The sequence below is a fragment of the Teleopsis dalmanni genome, chromosome X, assembly GCF_002237135.1.
Source record: "Teleopsis dalmanni isolate 2A chromosome X, ASM223713v2, whole genome shotgun sequence".
Taxonomy (NCBI): Eukaryota; Metazoa; Arthropoda; class Insecta; order Diptera; family Diopsidae; genus Teleopsis; species Teleopsis dalmanni.
Genome location: NC_051848.1, coordinates 37,380,778 through 37,396,729, shown reverse-complemented (window position 1 = coordinate 37,396,729; position 15,952 = coordinate 37,380,778). Strand labels below are relative to the sequence as shown.

At 30.0% G+C, this 15,952-nt stretch overlaps 1 protein-coding gene across 1 annotated transcript in view; it reads right to left on the bottom strand.

Moving 5' to 3' along the window:
* LOC119687930 (myosin-G heavy chain) overlaps positions 1-15,952 on the bottom strand; it is a 102,196-nt gene that overhangs the window by 53,016 nt on the left and 33,228 nt on the right. Inside the window, exon 2 of the mRNA XM_038102488.1 lies at positions 2,947-3,468. Within this exon, the coding sequence (XP_037958416.1) occupies positions 2,947-3,314 (368 nt within the window). The 5' untranslated portion in view covers positions 3,315-3,468. The remainder of the gene's footprint in view (positions 1-2,946; positions 3,469-15,952) is intronic.

Sequence of the window (15,952 nt, the reverse complement as noted above, 5' to 3'; positions counted from 1 at the left end):
CAACAACAATCAAACCAATAAACCAGTACCTCTACACGGCTTTCGTTGAACCCAATGAGTTCTGTCCACAAATATTAATCATATTAATCATTTAATATTATAGTCAAAGTGAATTAAATATAGTAGTTATTTGTCCTTGTTATTAAGATTTTTATGTTTGTAGGTTTTTTAAATAGATTTTTCTCTAACACTTACTATTTCGATTAATATTAAAAACACATAATATTTTTCATTTCATATTTTAAACTGAAGTATTATCTTTATCCAAAGAGTAATTAATTTGAGCTTTAAAAATCTGTAAAAGTTTAATAAAAACAATTAGACAACTATGTGTTTTAGCAAGTGAATTTGTTAATAAACTTTAATAGCAAACTAACAAAACTTCAGAAAAATGTGCGAACATAAAAGTCAAGTATGGCTTTGGGTCAGTTGGTTAAGGTGCGCTGACTCTGAGCTTCAAATTTGGCGGGGCACAAGTTCAATCCCTGGTACTTGCAGTCTCAAAAAATTACTTACGAATAATTAAATATAAGAGATAATTCCAAGACCACTGATAAAGGGTATTTGGCAATACTCGGAAAGCTGTATAGTTTGCCAATAATTCAATTGATTAAAATAATATAAAAAGGATTTTTGTTGTTGTATTTCACTACTGTACGAAAAATCTCTTTAATTTTTTTTTTCCTGTAAATAATTATTTTTCAAACCTATTCAATTTATTCCATAACGATCAACACGATCAAATACGGTAAATTAATTATATGTTTTAACTCAAATTAATAAATACTTCATTCAATTTTCAACAAATTATATTTTAAATTATTTATACTTGTCAATCGTGATGGCAAGTATGAGAATTTTTTATCGGTTTACAAAATTTGTTAAAACAACACAGATTTATCTTAAAACTAATATATTATGTTTTTGTTTTTTTTTTTTTGTTTGGTTTTTTTTGCAATTTTTGTTTATAATTTATTATTTACGAGTATACACCGCAGGTGCCAAAATTAATATAAGCGATCGTTAATATGTAAATTAATTTTTGGTCTTAACAGTTTTTCTTGTTCTTTGCTGTTGTGTTTCTGTTCAATAGACAATTTTTGTTTTTGTTTTTGTTTTTGTTCTCTGTTATATATTTTGTACGTTAGTTGTTGTTGTTAAGCTGTAACCACAAATACGCTGCTTAACTAATATGTCTATTAATTTAAAACAACAGTAAGAGGAAGCATCATGCTCGTTATGAATGAGAACAATCAAACACAACACAACAGACACTACCATACATACACAACACACACATATGCATATACTATGTACAAACCAGCAAGATTTGTAAATATTTTGGCTTTTATGCTGCGGGCTGTTGCGTTTAGTTAAACGCTGTTCACTGCTTAACTATTTTTAAAGAAATGTTGTTTTTGTTATTGTAAAAGCATACGTTTTTGCTTTGAGGTTTTTGCATTTTTTGTTCTATGGCTTTTATGCTATTGTTGTGTTATGCTGTTGTTGTTTTCTTTGTGGTTAATTTGTTATATTAATTAATAAAGATAAATGGTTTATTTTACTAAATGTTTCTTTTTTAAAACATTAATTTTGTATTGAATCTGTTCGGGAAACAAAAAGAATCAATATTAATTTGTAATGACAGCAAAAGTGTGGCAACTTACTGCCTGTAGACAGACAGATTAGGCCTTACAGCTGTTAAGTTAACATTTTTTTCACACAATTAAATCTTGTTCGCTTATATGTTATAAATGATTATAACAGTTTTTTGTTTCAGTAGCTCAAAAAGCATTAGTTGTTGTTGTGAAGTATGTAAATGGTTTACCAATTTAGATTAATAAAGACATTTCGTTCTGGCTGTCAATCTGAGAGCTAGAAAGTAATTATTTAATTTAGATTCTAGGGGTACTAATAAATTTGTTAATGAATATAAATAAATAAATAAATTTAATACGGCATTAGTGAAATTTTATTTGTTTATTTCCATGATTTTTATGTCGTTTTTTATGAGCAAAGCTAGAACTGTAATTTTTCGAACTGTAATTTTTTTGCTCGAATTTTGCTCTAAATTTGCTTTTAATCTGTCATTTTTTGCTCGAATTTCGCTCTCGATCTGTTCAATCTGTTATTTTTTGCTTGAGTTTTGTTCGAGATTTGCTTTCAATCTATCTTTTTTTCCACTCGATCTGTCATTTTTTTGTTCAAAATTTATTAGGATCATTTATTTTTTGCTTAAATTTTGTGGCAAATGCCAATTTGATTGGCAATTGAGGATTGGAGTTCGAATATTCCGTAGAAAAGGCATGCCTGTCGTAAAAGGTAATTAAAATCCATTGCCCACCAACCTGTACTGTTTTGGAATATAAATGGTTGTAAGTTTTTTGATTTTATTTATTTTAGTGGTATTTTTAAACTTAGTTTATAAGTCCCCTATTTTGAAAGAATGTGATTAGAGGAAGGACCCATCTATTCCTTATACAGACCGAACAAAAGTATATTTATTTATCTACTTAGTTTTAGGTATATATAGAAAACACCAGAATACTCTTATTCAGGGGAAAGAATCAGTGAACTAGAAAAACCATAGACAAAACTAAATCTTTTCTAGTATTACCACTTTTGGAAAAATCCTAGCTACGCTACGCTACACAAGTAGAGTATTCAGGGGAGTGTTTATGAAGGAAGGACGACCTATCTCCTAATCCTTTTAATGATGATATAACACATAGCACAAAAAATTAGTGAATTAGAAAAAGCATAGACAAAACTAAATCTTTTCTAGTATTATCACTTTTGGAAAAATCCTAGCTACGCTACTGAGATAAGCCTACAATATATGTAAATACGTAAATTTTTAATATTTTTTACCTGACATATATAAGTGACTATATATATACGCTCTAACATTGCTAATTAGATACTCGCAGTTTATATGTTACATACCTTGATATTGTTGCTTGTAATTCTCCATTGGTACTGGGACTTTGTCTCTCTCTTTTCACGTGATTGTTCCCAATTTGTGTTTGATGTTGAATGCTGCTGTGATTTGTATGATTGATGTTGCTAGTACTTAAGTTACTTAGGCTGTCAGAGTCGTTATGTTCGATTTTACTGTTCAGATTCAGTGACTCCGCTGACATATTGCCAAATATTGAACTGGTTACATTTTTCAACTTGTCTGCATTCTTATACGACGATGCTGTTGGATATGTGGCAGCACCAGAGAATGTCGCTGCTACTACTGAGCTGTTTGCTGCGCTATTTTTGGCCAATGTGTTGAAATTTTGCAGCATTATTCGCTCACTTATCATTTTAGCAAAATATTCAGATAAAATTTTTAAGGATTTACGTGCATTTGTGTATTTTCAATTGTACTTATTTTTGCTAGATAAAAGCTTTAATCAACCTTCTTTCCTTCTTTTATTTTTAGGGCTTTGCATTTGCACAGCTAATATTTTGCTTAGCCTAGAAAAAAAAAAACAATATTTATTATTAATAATTTTTTAATCATAATTATATAAAATAATATAATATTATAATTAATTATAATATATAATTATTATATAAATATTATATATAATTTTATAATCATTTAAAATTAATAAATAAATTGTAACAAAAATAATTTTCAATTATAAATGATAATATTATAGTGATGTAGTAAAAGAGACATTGCTTGTAATTACATAAATATTGTTATAAGTTCTTCGAATTGCAATAAAGAAAACTTTCAATAATCAATACACGTTCTTTTATAACTTTTATATACTCTCATAGGAAAGTATGTCGGTGAGGACATTCAAACAATACACATTAGTATTAACTGAAAATATGTTATGAATACTGAAAATGAGCAATTTCCAAAAAAGTGATTTTATGATATTAAAGAAACACAGGTTCGTTAAAATAAATCATGTACTTTAACGAAAGTATTAGTTCGAATATCGTTTCACTTGATCAGAAAAAAATATTTAAGTTAAACAATTCTTAAGCAAACAAACCGATCAAGTTTATTTAAAAGTTCAACAATATGCTTATACGAAATTAAATCCATTCGAAAGATCTTAAAACTTAGAAACGGTGCTGTTAAGTATATTAACCCCTAAAAAGTTTGGGAAGGTGGCAACCAACCATATCGATGAAAGAACATTTACCACCAAACAGTAGCCGAAAGATTTGGTTGTACACTCAATTTCAATATTGAGGTCTCTACAGTCACCAGATATAGACTTTCTCGACTTCTCGGTATGAACTATTATACAGTTTTGTAGTGCAAAGCCATCACTAAGGAATTATAATACTGGTGTGGTTAAGATGTTATGCTTCTTAAATAGATAAAGATTTATTTATCCGCAGATTCATATTTGTATGATGTGTTATGACTTTTGTCGATTGACTTAGATTCACAGTCACTATTAATGGGTACATGTTTGTATCTCTGCTTTAAAGTTATTTTATCTGTATCAGGTTTATAAATCTGAGTTATATTTTACCAACTATTTCTAATAGTTACAATTTTGATTGGGCTAGAGAATCGTGTCAACTTTTTGCTGAGTTCTGGTCCCAGTAAATAATTTTTATGTTTAATTTTTTGTGCTATTAGATCAATATTATTTTTATTTAAAATAAAATATGTTGCTTTTATTTACTTAATAATTTAAAGACATATTTCGAACAGTAATGAACTACAACAACAAAAATTCTTCTTATATTATTTTAATTAAATACATTTTTCGCTGATCATATAGCTCTTTCAAGTATTACCAAATACCCAGTATCAGTGGTCTTAGAATTATTTCTTATATTTAATCATTCGTAAATAACTTTTTGAGACTGCAAGTATCAGGAATAGGACTCGTGTCCTGCCAAATTTGAAGCTCAGAGTCAGCGCGTCTTAACTAACTGACCCAAAGCCGTAATTGACTTTTATGTTCGCACATTTTTCTGGAGTGTTGTTAATTTGCTATGAAAGGTTTTTTTAACAAATTCACTTGCTGTGTTTTATATTAGAACGAAATCATAAACCAGCTGTAGAATATTTGAATTAATTAATTATATTTTTATTTTTAATTGTTAAATTTTAATACTATTCTGTTTAAGTAAAGAGTAACTAGAGAGGTTTCGAATAGTACTGACTTGAAATAATAAAAATTTTATTTATTTTTAATTAATTGAATTTATGGCTGACCATACAGCTGTTTCGACAATAGAGAGGTTTCGAAGAGTACTATATTGAAACAACAAAAAATTTTATTAATTTTTAATTAATTGAATTTATGGCTGACCATACAGCTGTTTCGACAATAGAGAGGTTTCGAATACTACTGACTTGGAACAACAAAAAATTTTATTTATTTTAAATTAAATGAATTCTTAGCTGATCACACAGCTGTTTCGAGAATAGAGAGGTTTCGAATAGTACTGACTTGGCACAACAAAAATTTTTATTTATTTTTAATTAATTGAATTTATGGCTGATCAATAGAGAGGTTTCGAATAGTACTATATTGAAACAACAAAAAATTTTATTTATTTTTATTTAATTGAATTTATGGCTGACCATACAGCTGTTTCGACAATAGAGAGGTTTCGAATAGTACTATATTGAAACAACAAAAAATTTTATTAATTTTTAATTAATTGAATTTATGGCTGACCATACAGCTGTTTCGAGAATAGAGTAGTTTCGAATAGTACTGACTTGGAACAACAAAAAATTTTATTTATTTTAAATTAATTGAATTCTTAGCTGATCACACAGCTGTTTCGACAATAGAGAGGTTTCGAATAGTACTATATTGAAACAACAAAAAATTTTATTCATTTTTAATTAATAGAATTTTTAGCTGACCACACAGCTGTTTCGACAATAGAGAGGTTTCGAATAGTACCAAATTGAAACAACAAAAATTTTTATTAATTTTTAATTAATAGAATTTTAAGCTGACCACACAGCTGTTTCGAGAATAGAGAGGTTTCGAATAGTACTGAACCGATGATCGCTTTCAGGAAGTATAGTTCATAGAAACTATAGTAGTTACTGTTATAAGAAAAATTAATCATTGTTACAAATTGTCAACAATTTCTATAGAAATTATAATAGAAAAAAAAAATAATTGCAATAAATTTGACAATGTCTTAAGTAAATTTTTTTTTTTTGTGTTACAAAAAGAAAGTGGAGTTGAAAGTTATTAATTTTTTAAATGTTTTATTTTTTTTTAGCAAACTGAAATTTGTTTTGTTATCTGTTAAATTACCAATTTTGTTGATTGACAAAAAAAAAAAAAATGAAAAATATAGAAAAAATAACAAAATTTCATAAATTGCAGAAAATTGAATCTTGCAAAAAATGTCAGTTTGGTTTATGGTTTGAAAAGATATTTCACATTTTACTTGCAAAAGAGTCGCATAGGTGGAATATTTAATTACATTCAACCTTAAATGTAACTAAAATTAATTAAAAAATTTAAATCTTCATTTTTGTTGTAATTTAGTACACCTCTAACAAAAGCGTTGACCTTTTTGGTTAGCCTTAGACAGCCAAACTCAACTCAAACTTAAATTCAAACTCAAAGTCAAAATAGAAAAGAGAATGTGTGAATTACTGACAAAATTTATTTGGCACCTGTTTGTCTTTTTCAAAAGATACTTTTCAGTTTTATGAGCGTTTTTGACATGGGAGGAACCTTCTTTTTTATTTACCAAATATTTTATTTAACATTTTACGGGCTTGAAAGCATTTAGCATCTATTTTTTTTCTCACAACACATTTTTTTTCTTCTAATTTTAGCAGCATTTAGTTTTTTTCGTGCAAAGATATTTTAATTTTTATTTTTTTTTTATTGAAAAAAAATCTTTTTTTTTGCTCTTTTAATTCTGTTAAATTTAAGTTTTGTTTGGAAGGCGATTTATCGTTAACTGATTTCGATCGTGATTAGCATAGAAATTAACTTGTATTTTAAGGTTGGGAGCAGTCTTGGACGCAGCTACGTCCGCCGCGCTGCTCTTTACACCGCTTCATAGTACTGCTGCGACATATGAAATGTCAGAGGTGCCATTGTGCGATACGTATATTTTGTTGTAATTGTGTTGGTGGTGCTAAGTGCCTAATGCCGCACTAAATTATCAACTCCACTGTCTATTGGCTCTGTTGACAACAACAAGAACAACAGTTAGATACTTGTACTCAAACTCAGATAAATCGCTAGTTCGATAGATACAACAACAGTTTCGATGGCGCACAGCGGCGGTAGTATCAGCGACATTACACATATATCGGTGCTGATATTTCTTCATTGTTCATTTGTTTGCTCTGCTCGAACTTGACAGTCCGTCAGTCCGTCAGTCACTTAGTCAGTCAGTCACTTAGTCAGTCGTCAGTCGTCAGTCAGTCAGTTCATTTGTCAGGCGTACTTATTCATTCGGACACATGCGTACAAAGTGTCAATAAATACTAATCGACTTCATCATAAACTTTTGACGCGTACGAGAGTACGAAATATGACGGAATTCGAATTGTTCGAATTGCTTTGAATGTGCTAGGCTGGTAAAGTTCATTGCCATTTCGTTATACCGTAAATAAAAGAGAAGTGATGGAGAACTGTTAAGAGGGAAGTATGGGTACATTGATATGAGGAATTTATTTGACTTGATATTACATATAATGTACTATATTATCGTATTTATCTACTTACTGATATGTGATATACATATATGTACATGATAAACGAATAAACGTTTTATATAATTCCGTTACCGTTTTGTATAAGAGAGCGATATGATATGACCTTTTTTAGATAAAATTTTAGAGATTCAAGAACATTGATGTATAGAAACGTTTGATAAAGTTTGAGAGCAAAGTTGATTTACCTATAATAAAATTCAAGAACAAACACAGCAACCCAATAGTCAATTCAATATAAGAATTGTTAGATAGAAACAGTTTAATGAATTTTACGAACAAAATCGAATTATCTATTAAAAAATTAAAGAACTAATAGCCAATTTAATATAAAAATGTATGGATAGAGACAATTATAAAATTAAAAAACTAACACAGCAACTCAATAGCCAATTCAATATAAAAATCGATAAATAGAGATAGTTTAACAAAATTTGAGAACAAAGTTGACTTATCTATTAAAATATTCAAGAACTAATAGCCAATTCAATATAAAAATTGATGGATAGAGACACTTTAATAAAGTTTGAGAACAAAGTTGACTTATTTATTAAAAAATTAACCAACTAACACACCAACTCAATAGCCAATTCAATATAAAAATCGATAAATAGAGATAGTTTAACAAAATTTGAGAACAAAGTTGACTTATCTATTATAGAGTTAAAGAACTGCCACGCCAACTCAATAGCCAATTCAATATAAGAGTCGATAACACACTTAAACAAATTTTGAGAACACAGTCGACTTATCTATTATAAAATTCAAGAACTAGCATACCAAGCAAATTGAATAAAATGATCGATGGATAGAGACACGTTAACCAAGTTTGAGAACACAGTCGACTTATCTATTTTAAAATGAAAGAACTAATAGTCAATGCTATATAAAAATTTATGGATAGAGACACTTTTATTAAGTCTGAGAACAAAGTCGATTTATCTATTATAAAGTTAAACAAATGTCACACCAACTCAATAGCCAATTCAATATAAGAATCGATAAATAGAGATAGTTTAACAATGTTTGAGAGCAAAGTCGACTTATCTATTATAGAGTTAAAGAACTGCCACGCCAACTCAATAGCCAATTCAATATAAGAATCGAAGGATAATACACTTAAACAAATTTTGAGAACACAGTTGACTTATCTATTATAAAATTCAAGAACTAGAATGTCAACCAAATTGAATAAAATGAGCGATGAATATAGACACTTAACTAAACTTTGAGAACAAAGTCAATTTATACATTAAAAAATTCAAGGCTTAATAAATTAAGCAAAAAGGATATCAAATATAAGCATATCTAAATGAAGTAATATAGATATAATTAGTATGACTATATGTACATTAGATTAAGTCGCAATATGCATGGAACTTAAAACAAGCCTTACAATTTCGGGTACCCACACATTAATTTCTCAAGTGTTTATAAAACTGAATACGAAATAGAATAAGTATAAAGAAAGTCTACAAATAAAGAACGAAATATCAAAAGACTTCGAAATTGAATAACAAAAAGTTTCAGTTTTATAGTCTGATACAAAATAAATCATACTGGCAATGAAAAATAACATTTTAGATCAAACAGATATTTAGATGTTTTGAAAACCCATATCGAGTCAAAATTTTGGCAAATACAACTCAATTTGTTCAGACCCACCGCATTTGTCATTGATTTGTCATTGATAAATCTAGTAATAAATTTATTAATGATTAAATAATTGGTTTACAGTAACTTGCTCAAGAGGGTGAAGTACAGGTGATGTAACGAAAGTATCCATATAAACGCCAGTACCAAATGGAAATCGAAAGAACTGTAGAAAGTTAGTTGATATGCTAAGAGGACATTGCATGCTTGCAATGTATAAGCGAAAACTAAACATCATTAGCAGATACGATTACAGGAAATTTCATTAATCAGGAAGCAAGAAAATCCTTCTCTAATTCTCACCGGCTCTATCGAAAACTTTAACAAAATCCTTTAAACTTATCAGTTAGAAGAAGTTATTGAACTATCTCGTAAAATTCGCTTCTAAATCTTAAGTAATCTTTACTGTCACTAACTGTACTTAAGTATCATAATTTGGTATCGCTATGGACCTATCAGGTCTATGAGTGGTTTCGGCCAATCAGCACTAACTATATACCATACTTAATTATTAACAGTATTAGTACCGAATCATAGTCGTAGTTCACTGAAATTTCTAAGACGTACAACTATTTAAAAGTAAATAAATAAGACTGGTTTGTTTTATGGACTTATCATTTATATTATTTTTTTTGAAGACAATGAGAAACCAATGCTTTCTGAAAACACATTTTCGTGTAAACCAACGGTCGATCATTGGGTGCAATATAGACACAATGTTGCCACCTGTTGAAAAGTCAAAGCAATTTGCAGTTTCATTGGGCTACACTACATTTCTATGATTTTAAAACTATGATTTCTTATGAGTTAGATGAAATAAAAATGTATACATTTTTTAACTGGATGTTGTATAAGACATAAGACAAGAAATGCTGTCAAGGTTTTGAGACGTGAAGATACAAAAGCATTAAATTCAATTAACTTCAAGAAATGAAAGAAAAATATGTAAAAATAACTAAATTTTACGATTACATTAATAAATTACAGCTAACAGAAGCTAAGACAGTCATATTTTTCTTTTTTTAGCGGCTTTCATTTGCACCTTTTATCAGCACGAGCTCGGGAAGATATATGGCGACCAACATTTAATATTTAAAAAAGAGAACAAAAACAAAAAAAAAAACAGATAAAATTGTGAAATAAAAATGCTCAGAAAAATAACGATTTCGAAAAAAATTAAACTAAATAAATAAGAAAATTTTATAAGGCATTTCAGCAAACAATAAAGAGGGAAATGTCTACACTCAGAGATAAAAGGTTCTTGAGACTCACAAGTACATCACAGATACCTTTTCGCATACAAACAAGTCGCACTGAAAGAGTATGAAAGAGCTTATCAACGGTTGACCCCGATAATGTGTCGTGCCAAAATTAAAAAAGTAAATATTTTATTTTTACTCGGAAATATGTAAAAAAAACTATGTAAACAAAACCGAGCAATAAATACAAAAATATTAGTATAAATACCAGTCGAGATACATTGTATGTGTAATATGTTTAATGTTCATATGCGAGTACTTTATAGAATTATTGCAATACCCACTGCGTAAATACTTTATTGACTTAAATTTAATGGAACATTTTTCAGTAATTTTCACAACTTTTAATGATTTAATAATTGTTAATAATATTATTGATACAATTTTGTATTATTTCTATTAATTTTTAAACAAAATAACTCATAAAATCTTCATAGATTGTAGAGTTGTAAGAAAATATCTATATCAATGACATATTAATTTCTATGGCTTAGAAACTACATCAAGTAACAGTAGAGAGTGAAACTTTAACTTTAAAAATCAAGTAATTTCATTGATAGGTTCCATCTCGTAGTCGGCATGTTCATGTCTAATATATTCAATTGGGAAGTGCTTCGCAGATGAAACATACTTATGTCGTAATTTTCAGAACATCTATATCAGTTATAGGACTTCCTCTTATAGAGCATCTTAAGCTTTATTAAAGACTAAGAATTTTTATTCATATAAAGAATTACTAGCTTTATATGACAACACCAATAAGATATTTAATCCAGATGTGGAACTGGTTTAAAAGATATCGTAACAGACATAAAAATGTATCGATTAAAATTGACCGGTTAAATACTCATAGCTGATGACAGCAATATGGTACACTTAAAAAAGTACTGAAAGAAACATGTAATAGATGATAAGAATGAAATATGGACAGACAGCAAAAGAAAGAACAATAGAAAGCCAAAAATATAAAGAAAAAGAAAGAAAGAATGAAATAGAGAGAGAAAAATAAAAGATAAAGAGGAAGAAAAAAGAGAAGAAAATAGATAGGGAAGAAGAGGAAGAGAAAGAGAGACAAAAAAAGAGCGTCAGAAACGGAGCGAGAGAAAAGGAGACAGAGATGGAGAGAAAGGGAAATAGAGAGACAGACACAAAGGAAGAGAAAGAAAGAGAGAAGAGTGAAAAAGAAGGGCGGCAGAGAGAGGGTTAATACAAAGAAGGATGGAAATATTATACCCAATGACAACGCTGTCAATATAATGTAATACAATGGACAATATAAAAATACCGTTCGACATATATTTAGAGAATGAAAGTCACTGTAAGTTAAATAAAATCTATAGATCTTGATTCTGCTTAGTAGGACTTTCGTCTATGTTAAGTTAGATTTTTGGCATGAGTACCCATTTGATAGAGGCTTGGAGCACTGCCGCAAGTTTTGTAATTTCAATTTTAACTCTGTCTAGTAGGCTTTTCGCTCCCGATATATTGTAATTCGTCCTTGTTAGTTTGGATTTCTCATAGCTTATTATAGTTTTCTATTTCTTTTATTTTGTAATTTTGTTAAAACCATATAATATATGTAATCTTTTAATATTTGTATGATTACTAAGCCCATTTTGGTATATTTGAAGTGTGATTTTGAAGTTGCTGTGTATCGACTCATCAGAAACATTAAAGCTATCGTAGAATACTGAAGCAGCACTAAGAAATTTGGAAAGAAAAGTTCTTTATAAGATCTTCGGAGCTTTATTATGACATTGTTTCAATTTAGCGAATTAAAATGCAGCAACTTTGCTGACTTGATCATGTCATGAGAATGGATGCCGAAAAAGGTGTTTGAGGTAACAATTGAAAGAAGAAGATGAAGATATAGAATGTGTCTCTGGTGGAATGATGAAGTTGAGGCAGTACAAGCCCCACTTGATATACTTGACTGGAGAAGGAGCACACGCAGCAGTGCCGCCTGGAGAGAAATGTTGCATCTGGCTGAAACCCAATAACGTGTTGTTTCGACTCATAAGCAATTAATCAGGGACCATTAAGAAATATTCTAAGTGCTATTGATAAAAATCTCTGTAAGGTTTCTATGTTTTAGTTGCTAGAAATTTCTTATAACTGTTCTCTCTATATACAGAGAACAGAGAACTGTATTTGACATATAACTAACTGTTCTCTATAAGTACAAAGAACAGAGAACTGTATCTGAAAATACAGTGGTTTTCAGGCAGCATATTATTTGCTTAGTCTATAGGTTGAAAGGGGTAAAATTGTTTAAAAATAATTTTATTAATGAAAAAAATTTTTTTTTTACATAAAAGTGCCTCGAATACCTGTGTTCTAAGAGTTCTTCAATAAAATTATCCAATAAAGCGTGTAAGACTGATTTTCATTATATAATTTCTTGTATTATATTGTATTTATCTATTGAGATAAATGTGATGAAATACATTTTAAGGTGAGATACATATCACATACATTAAGACCGAAAAGTTTTCGGAAATTCTCATTTAAAATTCGCGCGCTGTATATTTTTCGATATTTTAAGTTTATGTAGTTTGGCAGCACTGTCCTTAATTACTATGCCAAAAATGAGCGCGATCTGTCAGACAGTTCGTTTACGGCAGCTGTTGAAACCAGTTCACCTCAGTAGGGCGTTGCGAAAAAAACAATGGAAAAAAATATTGAACAAAGAGTTTGCATCAAATTTTGTGTTTCGAACGAAATTTCGTGTGCAGAATCGTTGCGAATGCTACAAAAGGCTTATGGGGAATCAGTTTTATCGAAAACTCAAGTTTATGAGTGGTACAAAGCCTTCCAGGACGGTCGTACGACCGTCGAAGACATTTCGCAACGCACTACTGAGGTGAACTGGTTTCAACAGCTGCCGTAAACGAACTGTCTGACAGATCGAGCTCATTTTTGGCATAGTAATTAAGGACAGTGCTGCCAAACTACATAAACTTAAAATATCGAAAAATATACAGCGCGCGAATTTTAAATGAGAATTTCCGAAAACTTTTCAGTCTTAATGTATGGCAAAAAACTCCCTTCCGGTTACCCGTAGTGAATGACAAACAGATAAGCGGTGACATAAGTCGGTACTATGTACTGTAATCACTTGAACCTCGAAAATACTATAAACCTTTCTGCCTCAGCAAGCGCTCTTTACCCTTCTAGTTAGATTCTAGTTATACCTTATGATCGCTTTTCTATAGACACATTTTTTTTTTATTAAAATTAGTTAAATTTTGTATATCTGTACGCGCCAGCAGAATTGTTGTCTTATCAAAACACAAGTACAGCTAACAAGTAAATCAAATTAAAAAATAATTTATCTTGATTCGTATCTGTTTCTAACACTGCGTGCGTTCAGTGATGGTAAAGGTTATAGGCAACGAGTAATACTAAAAACGTCGACGCATTTAATTATTTGATATTTTCACACACACACACACACACAAAGAATTTATATTCGTATTGGAGCAAGTGTGACAACAGCAACTCCAACAAATATAATAAAATAACAACACTAATATTGGACGACATCGATAAGCGCCGATATGAATGATTTACTATGTATACTGCCTGCCCACTGTCTACAAGCACACTTCGCCGTCAACATATGCACAAATGTTGAAATATTTTTTGCAGTCGCAGCGCTGTCAGTACACGCGCTGCTGCGAAGTTCAGCTGAAAGTCAGACAAAAGTCACAAAAGGTAATACAAGGCAGCGAAATACCATACACAATGGCACACATTGTCGCTAATGAGCAGCGTTGGGTGTAAGTGTACACCCAAGCGAAATGTGAGCTTATGCGTTGCAGTCACGCATAAGTCACTGTAAGGCAGAGAGCGTAGACATGTTTGTTGACAGCAGCGCAGCCGCAGCCGCAGTAAGTAGGTAGTTCTGATCTGTTGTGAGGCAAGGCTCTGCTGTACAACTGGTTGGAATGTGTGTATTGTTATTGTTTAGCGAAAAACGATTGAATAAAATTTCTTTTCTCTTTTATAATTATTTTGAAATCTTTCTAAATAAATATGACATTTATTTATCATAAATAAATTGCAGGGCAGATATTTACTTCTCAGATATACCCAAGCAACAATGGGCTGATAAATCCAGTTGACACATTTATAGTCTAATCTGCTACTGCAACTAAAGCGGAATCTGCTCTGTACTACGGTATCGGGGCTGACGGGTCACTGCCTAATAGGGAGGTCTTCCTAATAATGACCTTTGTCGCAGTTGTGGCTCTGAGGATGAGGAGAAAACTGTGTTTCATCTTATGTGTCAGTGGCCATCTTTAGTTAGGAGAAAAACAAAAATCTTGGGAGCTCTTTCCTGAACAAGCTGAATGAGCTGTCATCCTGTAATATTAGTGATCTAGTCAAATTTATAGAATTGTCAGGTGGGTTTACCTTCACTCAATGGGGTAGTCGTTGCCATTTTCGACGTTGGTCATATGCTGATCGCCTTGTCTATGTACGAATGAACGCTATTCCTGTGGTACCACAATGGGTCATTATTTGAGCTCAAGTGGACTAAGCTGAAGAATCGTTGAGTTGTAATTCTATTTTTTAATATATTAATGTGTTATTTCTTATATTTTTAACAAAAATTAAAATATTTCAGAGATCAGTGGGTGCTGTTTCTTCAATTTAAATCTTGTTAGGATTATTGATGTGACATTAAATTCAATAAAAGAGAAATGGGAATATCGCTGAAATTTGTTGGCGTGTACTTATAGTCTGATGTCACAATACTTTTAGATAAAGAGAATTTTTCAGTTTCTCATTGTTAGACTTTAAGATTTACTTAGACTTTTTCGACTTTAGAATTCAACGTCTTAGAGTTTAAGACCTCGTGCCATTGTTGTAGACGAGGAAAGTAGATGTTGTTTGTATATTCTAATTGGAAAAATTGGGTATTCTATAGTGATCAAACATCTAGGTCATTCTTTAATATATGTACATAGTATAATAATATTCTTTCGGTAAAGATTTTTTTTTATATAGTATAAAATCAGTATCTCTTTATTAAGTAAGGTTTAACAAATTATAATTTAAGGACTTATGTCTGAGCAGAGTTTATTAATCATTTATGCATATCTTCAAAACAGTAAAAAATATTAAATATATATTTAATAAACATACATATATAATAAATATATATATAAACAAATAAATAAAAATATATAAATTAAGCCCTACAAATGAGATCAGTATGTTCCCTATAGTTCCAGCAGCTCTGTTACAAAAAAGTGAGCCATCAGCTAATTTTATAAAGACTTCTTAGAATTATTGGAGATAACATCAAATTTTATGTACTTATTTATTATTATTAATATTTAAAAAA